This window comes from Hippichthys cyanospilos, chromosome 7 (genome assembly GCF_059441005.1).
Source record: "Hippichthys cyanospilos isolate Australia breed blue-spotted pipefish chromosome 7, RoL_Hcya_1.0, whole genome shotgun sequence".
Lineage (NCBI taxonomy): Eukaryota > Metazoa > Chordata > Actinopteri > Syngnathiformes > Syngnathidae > Hippichthys > Hippichthys cyanospilos.
The window spans coordinates 19003924-19027957 of NC_142375.1; the positions used below are offsets into that span (position 1 = coordinate 19003924).

A 24034-nucleotide genomic window follows, 5' to 3' on the forward strand; every position below is an offset into this window, starting at 1 on the left:
ATGGTAGGTACAACTACAGGTTCACATTCATCCGAACCATTTCTGCTCCGTGTTGTCGAGTTCTCCAATACGTCATTTTTACGCCTTTTATTCAAATTGAGATTGAGTGCTAAATGACTTTAATGTCGTAATATTAACTTGTTAACATATTTTTACACCCACATGACAGTTAGGGATGTTAAAACGTTTCTTAGAGGCGTCGCCAGTAAAGCTAATAAATGCTGCCGCCACACAAGTCGACAGTTTGACAGATTATTTCTGTTTCTGTGATTTCCTATGAGGAAAAAATTAAATCCGAAGAAATTGGAGTTAGCAAAGTGTCATGGCTTTCTCCTTCTCTTCCCCGTCACTCCTCTGTCTACTCGATAATGACCTCCGTTCCTCTTCTCATCCCCTTCCGTCTCTGGGTTGCTCATCCCTTTCTCCCCACCTTGCTGGCTTTCTTCCTCTCCGCTATTTACGGGAGGGTAATGAGGATCTGCATGCAGCAGCTGTGAAGCTGCTGACAAACAAAAATAGTCTCATATGGAACTGTCGGCGTGATTTATCTGACTTCACCCAAGGCTTGCGATACAGCAAAAACTGCCAAAGAGTAACATTTGGGACAAAGTCGAAGTGTGTGTGTGTGTGTGTCCGTAAAAGTGATGGCGCCATGCTGCTTGCCTATACTGAGTGAACGGAGTGAGGTTGGGGATCTCCAGACTGTCAATGCCGGCCTGGTTGTCCAGCTGGTAAACAACCCTCCAGGCATCCTCCGCGCCGTCTTCCTTCACCACCTGCGAACACCAAAGAAGCAACGTTGTGCGATGGGCTCGTCAAGGACCATCGGGTTTCTCGCGCGCCCACCTGGCCTTCCACGATCCATCGCGAAATGGCCGTCTTCCCGTCGGGACCGGGCCGGAAGCGCAGAGTCACGGTCCGGGGGCTGATGTTGGAGATGACCAAGTTGGAGGGAGCGCCAGGAAGTTCTACAATACACAGGAAGCACATTGAAAGTGGGGCTGGGGGGTGGGTTGTTGACTAAGATCCCCTAGATCAACTTTAAAAACAAGTCGACTGAGATTATCCTCCTTGAAGTTCTGGCCGAAGCCAACCATATTCTACATGGACGTTTTGTTTTTCATGGACTCTTTCTTTCTTGCTCTCTCTCTCTCTCTCTAGCTAGCTAGCTAGCTAGCTAGTTAGCTTGCTATCTATCTATCTATCTATCTATCTATCTATCTATCTATCTATCTATCTATCTATCTATCTATCTATCTATCTATCTATCTATCTATCTATCTTTCTTTCTTTCCTTTCTTTCTTGCTCTCTCTCTTGCTAGCTAGCTAGTTAGCTTTCTATCAATGTATCTAGCTTTCTTTCTTTCCTTTTTTCTATCTGTCTTTCTTTCTTTCTTGGTCTCTCTCTAGCTAGCTAGTTAGCTTTCTATCTATCTAGCTTTCTATCTATCTAGCTTTCTATCTATCTAGTTTTCTTTCTTTCCTTTTTTCTATCTATCTATCTATCTATCTATCTATCTATCTATCTATCTATCTATCTATCTATCTATCTATCTATCTATCTATCTATCTATCTATCTATCTATCTATCTATCTATCTATCTATCCTTTCTTTCTTGCTCTCTCTCTTGCTAGCTAGCTAGTTAGCTTTCTATCGATGTATCTAGCTTTCTTTCTTTCCTTTTTTCTATCTATCTTTCTTTCCTTTCTTTCTTTCTTTCTTGCTCTCTCTCTAGCTAGCTAGCTAGCTAGTTAGCTTTCTATCTATCTATCTATCTATCTATCTATCTATCTATCTATCTATCTATCTATCTATCTATCTATCTATCTATCTATCTATCTATCTAACTAACTAACTAACTAACTAACTAACTAACTAACTAACTAACTAACCCCAGACACATATAAGTATCGGGTCTGGGTAATTTTGTCATTTAGATACAAATCTTGAAGACAAATTGGATCAGTCCCTGATCTGATTGGTCACCGGCCCAAAGACGTATTTTTACGTATCTTTCAAAAATTGTAAAACATTCAATTTCAGGCACTTTATTTATTTATTTGTTTATATATACAGAAAACTATTTTGGGATCATTTAAAAATAATATTTGATAAAAACTGGGATTGAATGTCTGAAACGACGTGTATACATCTTTGGGATTGAATGAGTAAAAAGAGTTCTGGGTTTGGGATGTAATTTGGATGTTAACTAACCGGTGATATCCACGGATCTGATGGTACCGTAATAGAAATATGTTTATTCAATCTAAACAGTGCTTGAAAACATTTAACAAAATGTAATTTATTTTTGATTTGCAAGAAACAAAGAATACCGTGTACTCACATTTATTTTGTATCTCTTAGCAAACCTAATCATTTCCTGTGGCTTCTACCCACTCAAAAATGAGCTTTCACTGTAACTCAATCGTATTCGCCTGACTTGAGACTGATATTCTAACATGCAAGTACGGTATGCTTCAATGGAAAACCAATTTGTTCAATGGTAAATTAAAAACAGAAGTGAGGCCTATAGGTAAACAGGGATGGCGTTTCTAACCTTGGCAGCACCTCAATCCTTCCCATGTGTCATGTATATGTATCATCTCTTGTTTTTGAGCCACGGTACAGGGAGGGATTTCGTTTTGAATGTTTATGCCGGAATATAAGATTAAAAAGGTGCCAAGACAGTCTCCCTCAAGATAGCTTTTTTCCTTGTGCTTTCTATATGTAAATAGGATCGAGAAAATAACTACAGTGGTCAGAAAGCGATAAAGGCTCAAAACTTGGATTCAAGCGTGGTTTCAGAACACTTTTCGCAAAACCCGACATCAGAAAAAAAAATGGTGTATCGCTACTTGTGCTTCAGTTGGCAAGTATTTAACATGCACAAATAAGGCTTGATGGAGTCTGATTAAACTTGTGATTGGAATACTGTGAGTCACATAATTGGACCTCCTTGTATGCATGGTGATATGTCACCATTTGGGTGAAATTTCAGCTCCCTGGTGTCTCTAAAATGTCTTTGATGTAAAGATCAAATGATTAGTCAAAATCCTGCATTAGGGTTAAAGGGGAAACAAACGAAAAACTGTGTTAATGCTTTCTGTGCGAAAAAAGGAACCTCTGGAGCAGATCTTCTCAGCCTTTGTTCAGTGATGGACCCCCCTGTGATATATCTTTTCAGCCAAGTACCCCTTAACTGGTTCAAAGTGAGTTTGGGGAAACAAAAACAACAACAAAAAGAAAACTAAAAAACTTCAAACATGCTCTTTCAAACTAAATTTGAATTGTTCCCCAAAAAATTATCAATCTAAAGTATCCTCTTTTGGATCATAGAAGAAATCTGTTATCAAAAACAAATAATATTTGTACATATTTCTCAACCCCAAATGTTCTAAAAACAAAAATTATAAATAAATATTTCTCCACAGAAAAATATTAAATATAAAGTGTCCTGTTTTGGGGTAACAGTAGAGATCTGTTCACCTCATAAATCTTTAACTTATTAATAAATATTTGTCCCCCCCCCCCCCCCCCCCCCCCCAAAGTAATCAACATAAAGTGTGAATAACCAACTAAATATATATATTTTTTAATTAACTTTTGTTTTCCTGAAACAATAAATTCATTCATTTAAAGGGCTTTTGCATGTTTGTTCATTTGAATTAAAATCTCGAGTACCCCCTGAAATTCCTTATGTACCCCCAGGGGTTCTCGTACCCCCATTTGAGAACCAGTACTTATGAAGGCCAGAATATTTTGCATTGTCACTCATCTTTCAAGGGCAACAGAATATTGTGTACTATGTCTATGCAAATATGGGTGCTATCATATGAAAGATTGATTTCCATTCTTTACTAAAATTACAAGTAGGTAACGTGCGGAAACACTGCCATCCAATGGTCACAGTTATCACTACAGTGCTCAATTCGCTTATATTAGGTAAGCATTAGTCAAGGGTGTCAGCTACCTTCCATAAAAACTGTTTTTGACGAGAATTTTATTATATATTATTGTTATTAGCATTTTAAAAGACTTGAATTCTCATCCGTGGCCCTGAAATAGTTAAACATGAAAAAAGATCTCTGCCGACGTCCACGCACAAAGTTAGAGTGATTAAATATTCACTTTGATTCTTCTTTCATGAAAGCAGTATTTTCAACCTGCTCTGTTTTCAAGTGATCACAGATTCAAACCAGGAAGAAGAAGAATTTAAAGTAGCAAGTCTGTTTATGACTGAGCATTTTTTAGTAAGTTCATGACGTGACTAATCTGATGCAGAGAAGATAAACGTCTGACGGTGAGCGATGAATTAAAGGCGAGGAGCAATGTAAGTTCATTAAGGCCAGACAAGTGCGGGCAGCGAGCCTCGTTAATCATGTTTGACCCTCGTTAATTGCGCCATCTCCGCGGCAATAACAGATGAAGGGGAACCTTCGGCGCGCTCGCCGTCTCGTGTCTGCCGGCGACGACACTTCGGGAAAACAACTTCCGCCTTGTGATTAGCGCATTCTTGCTCAGGTGCCAAAAATATAATTACAAACATAGTCTCGAAGCTTTTTTTTTTTTTTTTTGATTCACAGCAACATGTGGTGGATCATTTCGTTGCTGCCTCACACAGCAGGTGGAACGTGATGGAAAAACAAATATACATCACATTTTAAATACAACTAATACAACTAGCGTATATGTCAATCAAACACGCAAGCTAACCAAACGACTAGCAAGGTTGCTAGCTAGCTGGCTAATTAAATATTTACAAACTAAATCACTATCCCCGTCTTATATACGTACACTTCTAACTAACAACAATTAAAGGACAGCTCCAATAACAGGAACAAAATATACCATATTTTCCGCACTATAAGGCGCACATAAAAGCCTTAATTTTTTTAAAAAGCTGATGGTGCGGCTTATAATCAGGTGCGCCTTATATGGATCAATATTGCGATTGGGATTGGTAGATGGTGAATGAACTGATGACGTAAGCTTTACCTGTTTCTTTTGTGTGTTTACAGTTGAACAAGGTTGCTCATATTGACATTGAGTCATTATGCTATTGAGAGTTTAGAGTTATTATTTGAGTTATTATTGTTATTACTTTGAGTGTTGCTATATTGTGATTGCACCGGAGGAAAAGTTCCTTGATATAAATCAAGAGTGTCAAACTGATTTTCATCGTGGGCCACATTGTGCTTATAGTGTCTGTTCGAGGGCCGGAATAAATCTAAAAATAGTCTAAAAAAGCTTCAATTTGAACGTACCCCTTTAATTTCTCTAAAATCCTGAAAATTTAGGACTTAAAAGTAGAAAAACATGTGTCTAATCAACGCCATTTTTGCTGGTTTACATCTTTACCTAGTTCAAAAGATAGATCAGGAATAGAAAATGGTTATTTTTGAAGACAATCTGCAAGTTTAGCTAGAAACTTCAAATCAAATCAGCATTTGGCGGGCCACATAATATGATGTGGCGGGCCGGTTCTGGCCCCCGGGCCTTGAGTTTGACACCGGTGATATAAATGTTGCACTACATGCTATACCTTGCTGTTAAAACATAAACTGTCACGGAAATACTAATAAAATAAAACACAAGACAGTTGTTTAATCATTTCGGGAGTGAATGGAGTTGTCAGAAAGCTGCTTTGTTATCTACTAATAAAGTTGGACTGCTTCTACTGTTGCGCCTTATAATGCGGTGCGCCTTATATATGGAAAACGTTTTAAAATATGTCATTAATTGTGGGTGCGCCTTATAGTGCAGAAAATACGGTAATACACAGTTAGATTATTGCAGTTTGTTTCAAAACATCATTATTATTACAGATCTATGCGATGTCATTAAAAGCAGATGCACCTCATGATACGGCCAGTGAGCGCAACGTAAAATTAGCGTGAGACGATTTGCAACGAATATGTCATTTGCACGGCTTATTTAATTCAAAGCCATTCAGTGCACCTATGATTTTTTTTTTGCCATCTATCAGCTGGTGCACATTACATATCAATGATACGCTTTTAATTTACACAAGCAGAAAGAACTATTAAAAGTTAGCCGGCTTCTTCACTGACAGCTGCTGGAAACATGCCTGGCAGGCGGAACACTGGCAATATATGTACAAGCTTGTTTCTGTTAATAAAATGTCAGCGGGCGAAGTGAAAAGAAAAAAAAAATCTCATTCCATTTTGCGGTGGATGGCCTCCCTCAATCTCAACAAGAGCGAGCACTTCAAACTATGTTGGGCGAATACTTGATATCTTCGGACGCTCTAAGTGGTCTCCCGTGATCAGCGCTGATCCGTACGATTCGGCAGCGGCGGCGAATTTTTGCCGACGTGGCGGAATACAGATTGGAATCGCCCCGAATATATATTTCATCATTCGTCGGATGGATAAGTATTAAAAAGACTTCAGAGGGGGATTCTTTGTCGGCGAGCGCATACGTACGACAAAAGGACAACTTGTAAGCCGGTATTGTGATGATGATGTTGACACCAGGTGACTGGCTGTGATGAATGATCAAATGCAGCGGACTTCATGAATACATGAATAGCGAGAGCAGATAAGAATCCAGGAATCCCAAGTCTCTCTGTTCGTTCTTTTGTTCCGTTTGAGCATCTTTAATCCTTTGGCCCCTGTCTTTCTTTGACTAGTTTTGCTTTCATGAATTAATGAATATCCTGTGAATCTAAGAACTGTCTGCATTCATCTCGCTCGCGCTCGTCCTGCTTTTATTCATGAATTAGTCATCACAAAGCGTTAGCACACACGCAGACAAAAATCCCGCCGTACGAGCCGGGTTTCACTTTCGCGCTCGTTTTTGAGTCTCACCGCCTTGAGGAGAAATTTTCTCCTGCTTCATTATACTTTTTCGACTAAGTTATTTTTGGGGGGAGTCTTGATGACCTCTCGTCCGTCCGACATTTAGAGTTAGCGCGCTTGTAGAATGACTGCTGATGATCTGAACGAGTGCAATCACACTCGCGCAGCAGGCGCACCGAAGTGAAGTTGTCTCTGAGATGCTGAAAATCACAAATTCCGTGCGCCGGGTTGAGTAAGGCGGGTGATTCATGCAAAGTCATGCGCAGCCAATATGACCCTCACTTGAGGACATGAGACAGTCAGCGAATTAACAACAAAAATTAAAATTAGAATGGGCTTTGCAACTTTTGATGATGTGAGTTTTGGTCAGGTGTTAACGGAGGTTGAGCTGTGTGAACGATGATTGCAAATTCAAACCGGCATCTGAAAAGCTTCCTCTAAGAATATGGGAATGGGGACATTGTCACTCTTGGTTCCAGTTTTTTCCTCGTAAAAAAGTTTTACAGTACAATGTTTTATATGAAAACATTTTATCGCAGCCTGTGGTATAGCTTTATACGTGAATACAAAATGGTGAATAATACACCTTCAATACTGGTTAGGCTTGATGAAATGACCCTTAAATTAAAATAGACAATACCGGTCAAACGTATGAGAAGATACCCATATTCAGAGCTTTTTTTTTTTTTTTTTTCCTGCACGGCAGATTAATCATCAACATTATGTGGGAATAATGAACAAAAAATGTTATCAAGCCTTAATACCATCAATTTCTTGACTCCTCAATGTGGTTGAGAACAGTATATATATATATATATATATATATATATATATATATATATATATATATATATATATATATATATATATATATATATATACACACACACACACACACACACACACACACACACACACACACACACACACACACGCTTGACAAAGGTATATATAGCAAAATGTAGTTTTGGGTTATTGAAATAAAATGCTGAAGCTAAAATGACAATTAGAATATAGTGATTACCTGATATAATGTTAAAAAAAAACCTCAGACATGTTTTTTTTTTTTTTTTTGAAAAACCAAATATGAGTTGAATCAATTTTTGTCATACCTGGAGGAACGCCCGTGGAGATGTTAGATGAGGTGACCACGCCCCGCCCAGCAGCGGTGAGGGCGGCCACCTTCAGTGTGTACGTGGTGGTGGAGGTAAGGCCCGTGAGCTGGTACTGAAGAGTGGAGTTGGACAAAGATTGCTCCTCACGCCTGGACTGGACGCCGGACACCTCCCACCACAACATGTAGCCTAGGGGACACACGTGGTGATTACAAGGCTGCTTGTCTGCTTGTCTTACACACAGGTGCGTCCTACAGTCGTCAAACTGTCGGTGTGTACTATACACGGTAACATAGAAAATACCAGAGTTTGACCCTATAATTAAAGGCCTGTTGTATCTAACATAAGCTAGTGTTAGCAGAGGTTCTTACGGCATCGTTTTAAATAAAAGAAGCAGGCAGACTGAACCCACGTCCGAGTCGATCCTAAGCATTGGACGATCCTGCGTCCTACACACAGGTGCGTCCTACAGTCGTCAAACTGTTGGTGTGTACTATACACGGTAACATAGAATATACCAGAGTTTGACCCTATAATTAAAGGCCTGTTGTATCTAACATAAGCTAGTGTTAGCAGAGGTTCTTAGGACATTGTTTTAAATAAAAGAAGCAGGCAGACTGAACCCACGTCCGAGTCGATCCTGAGCATTGGACGATCCTGCGTCCTACACCGAGATGCGTCCTATATTTGGGGATTTACGGTAATAAATAACTCTGGAATGCAGGACGAAGTAACTACAGTCTAAATCCGTCTCTGACCCATCACATCTTCACAGTCTTACATCACAGTCTGGCAACTTCAAACGTGCGTGAAAGCTATATTCCTGTGTTTTCGTGAAGCCCAGGAGAGAATGCGCCGTCCCTTGCGAGTCCCTCTGCTCACCAGAAACGGGATGAAAAGCAGGTGGAGGATAAAAGAATAATATGCGAGGTGACCTTGATTGAATAAGTCCTCTCACACCCTGCTGTGTGGCTAAGACAAATATGGGGGTGCCGCCGAAGCCCTCTGCCATTACATGGTGGTCGCGGTGAATAGAAAACCGTGAAGTGGAATTTCCGCCCGACACAAAGCAGTTACAAAAGATGGCGTGCGCTGGGGGGGATTTTGACAGGTATCTGTTTGTTGCACCATTCCTGCCAAAGGGAAGCGGTGGCCTATAAAAAGAAGTTGACAAAACATGGTCTGCGCCGAGAGATAACGATAGGTGAGTCTGTCTGTTGCGCCGTTTCAGCGTAGCTGCATATCTGCTGAGCACAAATCAAGTTACAAAATATACTCATAACTGTGCCATAAAGGCAGGGTTAGATTTCAGTTTCACCCTTTCAGTCAGTAGAACGCGCTGGTGCCCACAAAGAAGATATTCTCTGCAAGTGAGAGCAGTCGTCAAATGGACCAATCACCCTCTAGTTCAATCGCCTTTATTTTATTTTTCTAAAAGTTCATGCTTAATTCATTCTTTCCCAAAGACATTTTTTTACATTTATGTCCAGAAATTCCATATACTTATTCATACTTTTCATCCCACTTTTGGCTACAGAAGAGTCTAAAAATGGCCAATACTAAATGATATACTAAATTATTCTTTTGCTGCTAAGGTACTAAAAGTAATCAGTTACCATAGGTTTGTAATAAAGTAAGTAGAGGAATTGATTACTTAAGTAATCCGAGTAAGTAAACAGTGATTATTTAAGTAATCAATTACCTAAAGTAATTGGCTGCTTTACTATCTAATTACTCAAAATAGGTACCTAAAGTAATTCCTTTATGTACCTTTATGGTACCTGAAGTAATTCCTTTATGTACCTATGGACTAAAGTTATTAATAACTATAATGCTTCACTAATTAAGTATCAGCCAATTTTAGCAAATTCCTATAGCCCAGTGCTTCTCAATTATATCTTGCAAAGCCCCCACAAGGAAAGAAATAACATTTTGTGCCCCTACCCCCACTCTACACAATTACTATAAATAAGATCTTTATCTATAAACATTGTGTAAGTATACCTAAACTTGTATTCTTTTTAACATAAAAAAAGCAATATAAACCAACTTTCAACAACTGTTAATTATTTTTTACAGCGTTTATACGAGTTATAGCTTCATCTGAAACTGAAAAAAAGAAAAAAAATCCATCAAAGTGCATGCAACCTAAAAAAAAGATGAAAAATCGTATTTTAGAGCAATTATATTTAACACATACAAAAAAAAAGACTTTTCCCTGGGGTTATCCTTGCCCCCGTGGCATCACCCCCCCCCCCCCCCCCATCCCAGGGTGGCCCACCCCACTATTTGAGAAGCACAGCTTAAGCCAAACATTTGGGAAAACATTCCCAAGGCCACAAAAGATTATGCTTCAGGGCGCATTGTGTTGGGAATTACGGTATTAGCATTAAGCGACAAACTCACCGATAACAATGCCGTTCTTTTCTTCTGGCTCCGCCCAGCTGACTTGCACAGATGTGTCCAAGATTTTGGTGAAACTCAAATGACGGACTGGCCCAGGTGCTGTTGAACATATACACGTCATTTGTCACTGGGCAGATTTTGGGAAAAAAAAAAAAAAAATGTGGTGCCTTAATTTATGAGCAGCTCAACACACGTATTTTTCTTTTTTTTTTTTTTTGTATGATTTTTTGTCACCCAAGTCAAGATTGAAAACTGAGAGCAGGTTTATTCTTTATTTTGATTCATTGGCATACCAAGCACTAAAATGGAAGACAGAAGTTATTTGATTAGATATTGTAAACCAAAGGGACTAAATGGATCATTTATTGTAATCAGAGTAATCTCACTTTCATCATTCTTCATACTATATGTCAGTCTTTATAGATTGATTGGAAGCCCAAATTATTTAGACATTTGTCATTGGATGCATTGACTGACTTTTTATAAGACTTTGAAAAGTATGACTAAAGCCAGCTGGATTCAAACTTGGGTCCCTTAATGGTGATGCGGAAGTGCTAATTAGATGCTAGCTGCCCTGTATATTTCTGAAATTGAAAAAGGAAGATTTATGTCATAGAGTATTATGACTTTTGAAGAATATTGCATTATGGGAGTCCAGGCTAAGCCAATTATCGAAGTCATTGAAAGGCTTGTAATTGTCATAAGTTGGCTACTAGCGCCACCCGGCAGTTTTGGGGTGTCAACACAAAAATTTCTAAAGCGCCCCGTTCGCAAGTTGCCATTAAAAGGATTCATGCAAAAATTGGGGGAACGCATACTAAAAAAATTGGGTTTCCAATTTTGAATGGCAGTAAATGAGCCAGACATGGGCTCAATTTGACACCTATAAGGTGTACCTCTCAACCTCCCGTTTGCAAGCATTCAGAAAGGACGGCATTGTAGCTTATTGAAAGTCGTCATGTTTGGACAATCTATGCAATATTTTGCATATTATTATACTATCACTATATTACCATATAGCAAGATTTTTCTAGCCTTGGCTCAAAAAAGGTTGAAAAACACAACATATAATTACTTGCTTGATCAATCGATTTCTACAATGTTTCATTTTTTAAAGTAAAAAAAAAAGTGGGCTTTACATCTTTCTATTTTTCGGTATGCGGCCTTCAGAGGAAAAAGTTTGGCGCCACGTGAAGTCAAAGAATATTATAATCAGCTAGCAAGAAGCCCAAAATACACATAGCATTGCGGCGTGTCTGCACATGCTATTATCGCTCCGGCAACCAATCATGCCGCCATTGACCACTGCTGTGTGCGCGCACGCACACACACGCTTGTCCATGCGCGGCGGCCATTTTTCATCTCATCTACGGCTCTCTAAGCTCCTCTCCCAGCAGAGCGATTAAGCTATTCAGCTGAGACGTTCAATAACACACACACCCACACTGGCACAAACACACACGCAGAAAAACACACAAAGCCATCATCAAGCAAGAATTACACCCACCGTTAACCCCGCAACACGCCCAGCGCCCGATCGATGCCTGTCAACGATTACGTGCATGCGTGTGTGTGTTTGTGTGTGTTTATGCATGTGCGTATCTGCGTGTGCATGCGTGGCTTCTCAAAGCGGTCTCCCTCTCAATAATTGCTGCTTGCTCCTAATGGCTTGTCTCTCCGCCGTTGGCTATTGTGTTTACTTGACAGTGCCGTTTGCGTACTTGCGAATGGCGCCGGAGAAGTTCGGGCTATCGTGGTTGTCCGCGGAACGGTCGGCTGTAAACAAAAGCGCGTCTGAAGAAAAAATACATATGCAATTATAGACTTGACTTTTGAAATTAATCCGTGACCGTGCTTGTCATTGAAATAAGTCAAATCGACGTTGCCCGCTGAAAATAACAGTTGTGCTGTTCTTTGTGGCCTCTAGAGGGCAGTAATAGAAACTATATGAGGGCTGAACGATATTCGGAAAACATTGTATTGTGATTTTTATGACATTCAATTTGCATCTTTTTTTTTTCCCAAAACAAGTTTCAGTGCGGTATACATAATATACAGTAACATTTACATACATATTTGTTCCTAAAATAATTACCATCATCACTGCCCAATGAAAAGAGACCAACAGTTGACGCGTTATCGTTAATATTTTCTGTGGACAAATATTTATTTAGATGTATTTCTTTTTGACAACAGGTCTGACACTTTGTGTTGATTATTTTTTGTGAACAATTGTTTCTTAATAATTACGTTATTTTTGTGAACATGTCTCTACTGTAATCCCAAAAGAGGGCGTTTTATGTTTAGTATTTTTCTGTGGAAGAATATTTATAATTATTTATTTTTGAGAACTGGTCAGACACTGTGTGTTGATTATTTTTGGTGGACAAATATGAATTAATAACTAAGTTAATTTATTTTTGTGAAGCGATCTCTACTGTAATCCTAAAACAGGGCGCTTTATGTTTAATATTTTTTATTGGACAAGTATTTATAGATAATTCTTTTTGAGAACAGGTCTGACACTTTTTATGTTGATTATTTTTTGTGGACGAATTTGAATGAATAATTAAGTTAATCATTTATTATTGTGAAAAGGTCTCTAATCCCAAAAGAGGACGCTTTATGCTTAGTGTTTTTCTGTGGACAAATATTAATTTATTATTATGTCTTTTTGAGGACTGGTCTGAAACTTTATGTTGATTATTTTTTGTGGAAAAATGTTTATCTATGATCGAAAATAGGACACTTAATGTTGATTTTTGAATGAATTTAGGAAAAAAAATGATTTCAATTTTTCGGACATTTCGATTCAAAATCCTACTTTTTTCAAAAACAAGTAAACATAATATATAGCAACATTTACAGACTAATCTGTTCAATGACTATACCGAAATAACTAAAATCATCACTGCCCATTTTAAAGATATCAACAGTTGTGCAGCTTCAGTGCAGTAACCACAATTTACAGACAGAAATGTTTATAAACGTGACAAAAAAAAAAAAAAAAGAATGATTTTCCAGTTCGTGTATACTCACTGTCCTCATGTGTTTGGAGCATGGTGGGGGGGCTGCGTGGTCCGTCTCCGGGTGTCGTGAAGCAAAGGATGGAGCCAAAGTACCAGGTGAACTTCTTCAGTCCGCTGACCAGGCCTGTGTGGCGTGAGCTGGGGTAGTCCGGGGTGATGGTTACCACGGTGACGTCCTCCGCTGCCTGTTCCGGCCAGACCAGCAGCTACAGCAGTACAAAGTGAAAACGTTAATAATCTTCATCTAGACTGCCAACAGTTTTGATGTTTTATAAGCTTATACTTCGGTCTGAAGTATTTTAAAAGTGGATTTTCCCGAAAACAGAGTCCGAAATAGGTGGGGACGAAAAAAACTCTATGACTCTCAAGTCACCTGACTATCTAGTGCAAGCTGTTGAGCCTGGAAGGGGGCTCCTCCCACCTGCGGTCCCCTCTGAAGGTTTCTTATTTTTCCCAGATGGGGTTTTTGAGTTTTTCCCTCTTCTTCTGTGAGCTTTGTTCAGGGGATGCTGTTGTGTATTTATAATGTTCTGTATGACTTATTTTTAACCTGCAAAGCCCTTTAAGACTGCGCTGACTCAGGGCTATACAAATAAACTTGACTTCACAAGGAATCAGCGATAAATAAGACAACATGAGTTCAACCTGATGTCTGTTTAAAAAAAGGGGGGGGAGGTTCTACAGAGCTGAATTTTAATTTGTCAAAAAAAGTCATCAACATGTTCTGACACACCAAATAGCTTCTCCTATTTAACACCCCGACATCCTCTCCTATGTCCTCGTCGATTGTTGAGACATCCTTGTTACTCTTCCACGGGTAGTCATTTTTAGACCAATCAAATTTGTTTGCTCCAGAAATGCTTTGCTGAAGCTTTCTTTACCCGAGTGACAAGTGTGGAATTTTGCCTTTCCACCCCCACCTACTGACATCCATGCATGCCACTGCTCTCGCATTTTTATCTTGAATGGACAAGTCAAGCCATCTCTTCCTTTTCATAATGCATCAAAGTCCGCCTGTTTTTGATAACAAAGAGGCAATGAGGCGATGTTTGACAAAAGTTCATTTTTGTGATGTTCTACGCAAACGCTATAAAACGAATGCGTACCATATTGAATTAGAAGTAGACATAATCATTTTAAACTTTGTATATGACATGATACTTACTTATTTTGCATTCGAATGAATGTTATTCAACAAAGATACGTGGGGAAAAACGGTCTGTTTTGAGTTAAGCTGTCATAAATTGACCCCCCTGAAAATGAGGAATAAAAAACTCGACTTGTTCTCGGAAAAATACTAAAGCGGTTCTAGCAAACTAAAAAGTGAACCCACCCGCCCCAAAACGACCTCCACTGTTCTATAATGGAAATAGGAACATTTTACGCCTGTAATATTTCAGATAAAAACACATCAGACTTTACTGCAAAGCGCATTTTCTATAACGGCGAGAGTATTTCCTAAGTTGGCTTGCTGGCTTCACAGGTTCACACCCATTCGCCGCTCCATCTGTCCAATCGGATCTCTCCACCTGCCCGCCCGCCGACAATGAATTAGCGGGCGGGTCGATCCCTCCGCGTGTGAAAATAGCATTCTAATGGAAATCTAAATGATGCATTAATGCTATATTGCTAGCGGGTGCACATTTACATTCGTCATTGTACTAGCGGCGGTAGAGCAAATCAAAGCGGTGAGTAATAGTTTCTGAGCCGAGACGTATTGCGTTCACGGCCGGTCCAGATATCTTAATTACACTTTTCAGGTGTGAACAATCAACGATTACATGGACAAACTGTGTTGATAAGGCGAAAATAGCAAGTAGTATAAATAATGAGCAAGGGGTTCTTTGCACGTTCCCTCTAGGGGAACCTATTAGATTCCATCTCATCGCAGCATGTATTTCTTTAAGCAGTCTCTTTGAAAACCAAATTATTAATTATGAGCTACCGTGTCCATAGCCGGCAGCGTGTCGACAACTTTAATCTCCGCGCGTCGATTTAGTCTATCGTTATAGTTAGGATTATGCTACTTGATGGAGTCACCTGAAAGAAAAAAAAAAAAGCTCTGGGCATTTTTTATATCAATTTCATGGCTGGAAGTATGGATGATAACAATTTTAAACGTTGCGGTGCTACGGATAATGAGTTTGATTTGTTGTGAAACCGAGCTCGTAATTCAGTTTAGTCCATTGATGAATCAATAATTGAATCATTTCTGTGGAATTGAATTGAGATGCTGTTAAGATGGTCCATGTACATTTTATTTTTTATTTTTTTTTAGGGGGTAGCCTTTATTTTTGTGAACAGATCTCGACTATCATCCCAAAAGTTGCGTATTTTTCAGTGGAAAAATATTTATTTATACTTATTTCTTTTTGAGGAAAGGTCTGACACTTTGTTGATTATTTCTTATGGATGAATATTTATTAATAACTAAGTTAATGTTTCATTTTTGTCAACAGATCCTTACTGTAATCATAAAAGAATGTTGCTTTATGTTGAACATTTTTCTGTGTACAAATATTTATTTATAATTATTTCGTTTTGAGAACAGGTCTGACTCTTTATATATATTATTTTTTGTGGACAAATATTTATTAATAATTAAATGAAAGACGTATATTTTTGAACTCTCTTCTGTACTCACATAAGATGACACTTTACATTTAGTATTTATTTAGAAAAATATTTATAATTATATCATTTTGAAAATAGGTCTGACACTTTATTTTAATTATTTTTTGTGGACAAATATTTATTAATAATGAACTTATTTCTTTTTGATAACAGATCCCAGATATTGATCACATATTTGCATGTTTCCATTTTGTTTAATGGGGTCCTGGAAGGAAAACGTTTGGACATCTCTGAGTATAGTAGTAGGTCCATCTGTGATGTGGACTTTTTTTTTTTGTCAGCGGTACAGTCAAAAACGGAGGCGTGCGGCTTTGAGACTTTTAAAGGTGAACTTGGCCCGTTAAAAATGGCAACGCTGTGATTTGCGCACCTGCTTGTGACCAGTACTCTTCAGTGAATTGAACTAGCCCTGTCTCTAGTCCAGAATCAACATGTAACTATAGCAACAGTGGGACCAATCCCTTTTGGCACCCTTTGAGAGAGAAGGAAAAAAAAAAAAAAAAAAGACAAAAATATGTGGCGGAAGGACTTTCATCAGATGCTCAGGGTGCCAAATCAGCACTCTTTTACTGCGCCCAAAACTGTACCATGGCGATAATAAATGACAATAGAAGGCCTTATCTTGCCACGGCAGGCCTGGCTGCACTGCGGCACCCTGAGGCGTGGAGAAAAACGGCCACTCGTACGTGTCCGGGTGTCGCTAATGTTCTCCCTAAATGGAGGTCAGTGGCGCATTTAAGTTGTTGATGAAAACTTTTGGCGAAAAGTCGCAATTAAGACTGATGAAGTCTTTCTTTCTGAAATTTCTTCATTTGGTAGATAATAACTTTTTAAGTATGGAAGTAATGTCGAAAATAAAACTAACTGGATCGCTCACTAAGCCACGCCCTTTAAACTTTGTACGGTGTTTTGTCCGATCCTTTGATCTTTGCATCAAAGTTACTTCTGTATAAAAGGGAAATCATTGAAAAAAGACACCAGGGAGCTGAAATTTCACCCAGATGATAATGACATGTCAAAGTTTAACATGGGAGACAACCAGAGTACATCATCAGTAACAAAAAATGTCACTAGTGTACTTGTAAATAGTAACAAGTCTTGCATGTGTAAAAAAGCTCTGCAGTGTATAAATCAAACTTCATTAATAGCAAATTTCATTATCTGCTCCTCTTACAAATGGACAGATGGCCACAAATGGCCCCCGGGTATTAGTTTGGACACCACTGGTCTAAATGATCCTAATAGAGAGAATTTGAGTTGATTTGTATTTTATTTTTTATAAATTCATAAAAATAAATAAATATACAACTCATAACTCGATCTATAATAATATTGCACGTATGAAATGGCTTGATACCACTTTTTCATATCTGATACTACAGCCTCAAAGATTGGGTCCCGTGCCTTAAGTTTGACACCTGTGCTATAAATTGTATTTTAATTTCATGCACATTAATTTGTAATGATGCCAGTTTCAAATGAAGAAGTGGAAATTTTTATTTTTTTATTCGATTAATAGCTATATTATCTACTTTATTTTAATTTAGTTTTAATTAGGTCTGGCATTATTTTTTGTATGCATAGCAATGTAGTGCAAGACAAGAAAAAAACCCAGGACACTTCATATTATGTTAAACAGAAATTCCTACTTGACTGTATAAATTTATTTATGTGTTAATAAGCTCAAAAGGTCTTGAAATTAATTAACATTTTCAGTTTTTTTCAATTTCTCTTGATTACAATTAAAGTTACCGCAGGCAATTCCACCTGGGAAAAAAAAAAACCTCTGCATATGTCTGGAGTTTGAATTTCAACCACAGAATTGTGAGGCGGCTAGAAAGAAAAACACTTTTCCCAATTTATTATATACTTATCCATTCATCAAAAGCGTATTTTAATCAGCGCTGTCGAGCTGATACAAATGACTGGATTCATTAAAGTGAGATTAACTTTATGACGGAAAATATTGTCTCGCTGTCCCAATGACAAATTTTGCTTGGAGCGCTGATGATTTACAACCCCGACAGACGGATGAGTAAAACATCACAGCAAAAATCGGGAATTTGAACAAAGCGAACTTAAAACTTGGTGGTTCACCAACTTATTGAGTGTAATCGCTCAGCTGTGGAGGAAGGTGCACGTCTGCATACACACACACTCACACACGCACACCCATGCAGGCAAATTGAGTTTTTTTTCCCCCTCAATATATTCAAAAAATTCTGAGAATCAGGTGAGCCGGACTTATTTTGCAATAGTGTCTGAATTCTGGATAGGTGCATGATTAAAAAAACATGCTTACAATGGGTACTAACTACCATATTTTTCGCCCTATAAGGCACACCGGATTATAAGCCGCACCCCCAATTTATGACATCTTTTAAAACGTTTTCCATATATAAGGCGCACCGCATTATAAGGCGCAACAGTAGAAGAACTTTATTAGTAGTAGACGACTCCATTCACTCCCAAAATGAATAAATAACTGTCTTATGTTTTAATTTATTAGTATTTCCGTGACAGTTTATTTTTTAACATCAAGGTATAACATGTAGTGCTACATTTATATCAGGGAACCTTTCCTCCAGTGCAATCACAATATAGTAATAATAACAATAATAACTCAAATAATAACGCTAAACTTTGTTTTGCATAATAACTCAATGTCAATATGAGCAACCAAGAAACAGGTAAAGCTTAATTTAGCACTTCATTTCCATCTACCGATCCCAATCTCAATATTGATCGATATATAAGGCGCACCGGATTATAAGGCGCACCATCAGCTTTTTCAAAAAATTAAGGCTTTTAGGTGCACCTTATAGTGCGGAAAATACGGTACTTCATTGTGCCTTTTAAAGGGATATTCCTCTTATTTAGCCACTTTTAGCTGTAAAATGTTACCGTATTTTAGCTTGCCAATGCATTTCAACTTGGGGAAAGCAGTGAGCAGTTTGAAAGCTTTTTGGATTCATTGTTCAATATTTGCCAAACTGCTGGAAATTGTGAGGTGTGTTGACTTGAGTTTATCTCAAGACTAAGCAACAAAAGAAAGCAAAACAAAAACTCACTCATATCGCAAGGCACCAGCGCATAACACTTTTATTAACATTCTCGACACATCGCTAACCCCAAATAATGCCCGTGAATAACAGGAATAAAGTTTTGTGAATGTGAATAAAAAGTCCGAGGTAGCTTATTAAAAAATTGAATAACCTTTATAAATTTATAAATATATTACAAAATTATGAGCTGTATCATTATATCCGGGCCAAAAGGGGGTTATGCTTGTGACCTCAATATTATTAAAATATCGCTTTTAATAAGGTTTCTAAGTTTGAAAGCAGCATCGAGCCGGACGGTGACATCCTCAGAATTGAAAAGTAAATTCCATCATAAACATTTTCAAAGTTTTATTTTGACTTTTACTGTATCTCGGCTTTGGGGGTATTGCGGTGTGTTTACCTTGTATCCCTGGTTGATGCCGTTGATGAACTGCTGAGGCGGCGGGTTCCATGTGAAGCGGATGGTGGTGGAGTTGATCGCGACAACTTCCACTTCCTGCGGAGGAGCTGTGGGAACTACACGCGCACACACACGCACATACACACACCGTAATTAGCTGTGACGGCAGAATAAGGTAAAAGACGCGCAAATCAGAAATGCAATACAAATTGCACAAATGTAAGACGGCAACCAAGAATAATAAATAATGTTTGGGTTGTAAATACCTTCCTAAAGGAGAATTAACTGATAACTTTTCCATTTAGAGTAGCCATTACTTCCTAATTTGCAAATAACCAATTTTGGCCTGCAAAATGGCAAGACCTCTCATTAAGAAATCCCATTTTAATTTTGCATTCATGTATTTTGCATAGCATTGGCCCGCAAATGATAAAGTGAATTAAAAGTAATGTAAGAATCAGCAGGGCTGATGAGAAGAGATTTTATCATACACGATGTCCACCTAGTGACCTCGGGGAAATAGAAATGAGGTAAATGCATTGGTTCGATCTCACTATTATAGAACAGTCTGGAAAGATTTGCATGTACAGTGGACCCCCGGGTTACAGCGTCCCTGGCTTACGTTTTTTTTTCACGTTACGAAGTGAAATACAACATTTTTTTTTCCTCCCCTCTTTTCCCGCTTTATGGCATAAACAAAAATGACAAAGTTCAAACTTGGCAGTCAGTGTCGCACCATGCTAATACGTCACAAAATCCGTCACTGCATAAAAAGGCTGCTCTGCTATTGGTCGGCGTCACGGTGTTACTAAGCTGCTGACATGCAAAAGACTTGATCCTCATGTGAGTGCTTACAATATTGTTTTTATTGTGCATTTTAGGGCTTAATTCCAACTTTAATTGGTTAGCCATGGGTCCAAAGATTGCTAGTGATGTTAAAGGAAGAAGTAAGAAAATGATTGGTATGGAAACGAAGCTGGAGATAATCAAGAAATATGAAGAAGGCTAGACTAGGTTAGGCTAGGCTAGGCTACGCTTGCTAAGGATTATGGCCACTTACTGTACTATTGTGTTACTAATTTTTAATATGTAATTTAGATTTTGGGTTTTATACATATTAGCTAATTAGCATATGTTTCTATTGCCCGCCTTACGATTCCATTTCTCATGACTGGGGTCCACTGGGGTCCACTGTATATGTATTTAGATTTTTTGGTGTAACATGTTCCCAAGAGCACATTAGGTAAGCTCGGCTTTTGGCTAGCAGGCAAAGTTCACTTTGGTGATATGGTCATAATTTAGTTGAAAGAATATTTAAAAAAAGAAAATGCTGTATGTATATTTCTAAAGGCTTTCAGTACACTACAATGATGTACCAAGTTCCGACATGGAGCATAATATGTAAGCTCAGCTTTTAGCTAGCAGGCGTCTTAGCTTATGTTTCAATTTTGGCAGTTTGATTAAATTCAGTTGAAACAGAGTGCAAAGATATAAAATGTTGTACATACATTTTCCGAGGCCTACGGTAGAAGTCAGAGGTACCCTATTCCTAAATTGAACCAATTAGGGAAGCTCATATTTTTGTTTTAGCAAGAAATTGACTATAGTACATATGAAAAAATCTTGCCATAAATTGAAAAATGATTGAAAATGTTTCATATAAATGCCTGCGTTCATTCTGAAGTTTAAGTTGAATATTGTGCTTGATTGGAGTCCACCCATTTCTTTGATTTGGGCGGATTATGCTTGGCTGTTCCCCTAAAATAAATAAAGAATAAATAAGCTCTCTACCGATCTCATCTCCCTCCGCAGTGGTCTGAAAAAGTTTTGCTGCGAAATGTGCGAAACAGGCTTTTCATTTTACTTTGAGACAACCGATTTGTTTGTATTTTCTCAGAGGTCCTTACTGTTGGAATGCTGTATTGAAGGTGTTGGTTATGAAAAAAAAAAATGAAAAAAAATCTATACAACTCGTGATCAGCATGTCAGAGGCTGAAAATTTTGATTGGCGCGTCCTCACATCACAAACACAAACGACTTATTGTCCCTTAACACAAAGAAACACAAACAAACACATTGATTCCATCAAGACCGCAAGAGAAAATGCTACTCATTTGCAAAGCGCGCGGAAACTTTTAAGATCAAAACAGAAAAGTGTTTTGAGCAGACAGTGATTAAGTAGAGGCGCCGAGGGACGCACCATTTAAATGCCACCTCATTTTCAAGACTTATTTTGAGTTTCATTTGAAAGTACGGCAGCTGAAGCGGATATTAATACGGCTAACATGTTCCGAAGAGTAAGATTTTGTCTTACGCGGAGCCCGCCCGAGTGGTCGGACGGAAGACGGTTCAGGGGACACGAGCGTGCGGAAAACGTTCCGACGATTACGCGCTAAGAGGTTTACGCTGATGCGCGGGTAAGCTGGAGTGTGATAATGCACGGGCGCATGATGGGAATGCCCTTTTATATCATGTAAGGGAGCCCGTAGAAAAGAGCGCCGGTGAAAAATGGGAAAAGTGGAGCGTAGGCTAAGAAAGAGACGGGAGCCGGAGAGCGAGCGAGACGGAGATTAATTGATGCTAAAGATGCTCTCTTCCCCCCTGCCATGCTGAGTGCACTCGCGGGGCCCGGCTTCTTAACCCTGGCAGCTCGCAGCTCCAGATAAAAGACTAAACTCTGTCCTCCAGGGAAATCTCACTATGCACGTATGCCAGAGCGCCGGAGAGGAGAGCAGCAGCAGGAGAAAAATGCAACTTCACATAAGACGGAACGTGACTCATCTACCGCCGTCCACGCCCTCCCGATTGCGTTAATGGGCCGCGTTTCGGAGTCCATAAAGCCCTCCAAAGTGATGACCGGCGGGTTTACGGCTCGCTTTTAATGACAAAATACTTGAGATGGAAAACAACAAATTGAAAAACATCGCGCGTTAATGTTTCTGGCTTTTACAACTTTGACTGACGAGCGTACCGATTGGAAATGAACACCACCAAAGCGGGTTATAATCAGAGCCTAGCCCCCACCTAGGGCCGCCGAACTCCCGTAAAGACAAATTTATTGATGTGTGATCGTCCAATCGCGGTAAATATACCATATTTCTTAGACTATAAGCCGCACCGGCGTATAAGCCGCACAGACAAAAAAATTGAACAATTTCCCCCCATGTTTAAGCCGCACTAGACTATAAGCCGCAGGTTTCATCGGATAGAAAATCGGTGCATGGAAAGCTTTTTGAAATTTTTGTTTTAAATTGTAGCTTTTTTTTATTTTTCAAACTGCCCGGTTACAACAACATCATGTCTTCATCACAGACTGAACCTCCCTGCTCATTTAGAATCAAGAGCACCAGCATATTTTCGACATCGTAGACACATTCTGAGAGTTAAAATACTGCACAAACACAACAGGAAAATGCCTAATTTTGGTTACTAGCAGAGAGGGGCCCACTTGGTGGTGAATAAAATAAAATAGCAGTTTAAACTCAAAATCAATATTTTGATGGAATCTTCCTCTGTCTCCCCTTTAAAAAAATAAATAACTGTAAGATTGCCCTCTAGTGGCTAGTAAAAAAAAAAACGCAGCTGAGCCGCACTGAACTATAAACCACAGGGTTCAAAGCATGAGAAAATAGTGGCTTATAGTCCAAAATTTACGGTAAATTAGGCAGTGGTTGTCCCCTTGATGGCCTTGGAGCAGGAGACCATCCCGAAGATGCGGTTAATAATGAAACAAAGATCCCGATAAGACATTGATCGGAATAAACGTGATTCTTTCGTGTGTTCTGACCTCCTTGCAGAGTATATTCTGTAACGGGACTGCTGTAGACACCCAGGCCGGCGCCGGTGTAGGCAGCCACTTGGATCTGGTACTGTGTCCAGATGATCAGCTCCTTCAGCAAACAATAGTTGGTCTCAGGACTGCTGATGTTCTTTTCCTGGTAGTCACCTGGAAGTCCTGCTAGACGGTACCTTCACACACAACAAAACACACTCTGGTGAGCCACGTCATAGGTACTTACTTTCGGTTACTTTAAGTCATTCTGAAGGATCTGCATTTTGCTTTGAAACATATAATAAATATGATAAAAAAATGGGATAAATACATGTTTTCTTTAGCGTAACATGACTGTTTGAGCGGCTGACTCAGCACTTTGGCGGATGTTCTATGAGTCATCCTGAGGGGCGCACATGCATCCAGTGGGGGCGCCACTGACAGGATGTTTTTCGGCAGGCGGGGAGATAAACTGAGCGGTGCTCGGGTGGAAGGTGAACAGGGCAGAGGAGAGAAGAGAAAGCGGAGGTGAGGAGATGACAAGCTGGCAAAATAAAAAGAAATGATAATCGAGGCGAGGGCAGAGGCGGGAGGCCCACCCCAATGTCCTGTGAAGCCCTAACAAGCCAGTGGAGTAAATTCATAAGGATTAAAAACACGAGCTACAATTATATGCAGATGAGCAGAAGACATTTTGATAGCAAAGTGTGACATATTAGGAAAGGGGGACAAAGGACGGAGAAAAAATGCTTCTGTTTTTTAAGACGATTTTGCCAAACATGGACCCAATT

The 24034-nt window shown here is 39.0% G+C and overlaps 1 protein-coding gene across 1 annotated transcript in view; it reads right to left on the reverse strand.

Annotated features, from left to right (window-relative positions):
* The window catches only part of sdk1b (sidekick cell adhesion molecule 1b), a 276164-nt gene that overhangs the window by 47828 nt on the left and 204302 nt on the right, over nucleotides 1-24034 (reverse strand). The window contains exons 17-23 of the mRNA XM_088419820.1: nucleotides 23259-23440; nucleotides 19472-19587; nucleotides 13383-13578; nucleotides 10344-10442; nucleotides 7935-8126; nucleotides 847-968; nucleotides 664-776 (exon numbers count right to left, since the gene is read on the reverse strand). Of these exons, the coding sequence (XP_088275946.1) occupies nucleotides 664-776; nucleotides 847-968; nucleotides 7935-8126; nucleotides 10344-10442; nucleotides 13383-13578; nucleotides 19472-19587; nucleotides 23259-23440 (1020 nt within the window). The remainder of the gene's footprint in view (nucleotides 1-663; nucleotides 777-846; nucleotides 969-7934; nucleotides 8127-10343; nucleotides 10443-13382; nucleotides 13579-19471; nucleotides 19588-23258; nucleotides 23441-24034) is intronic.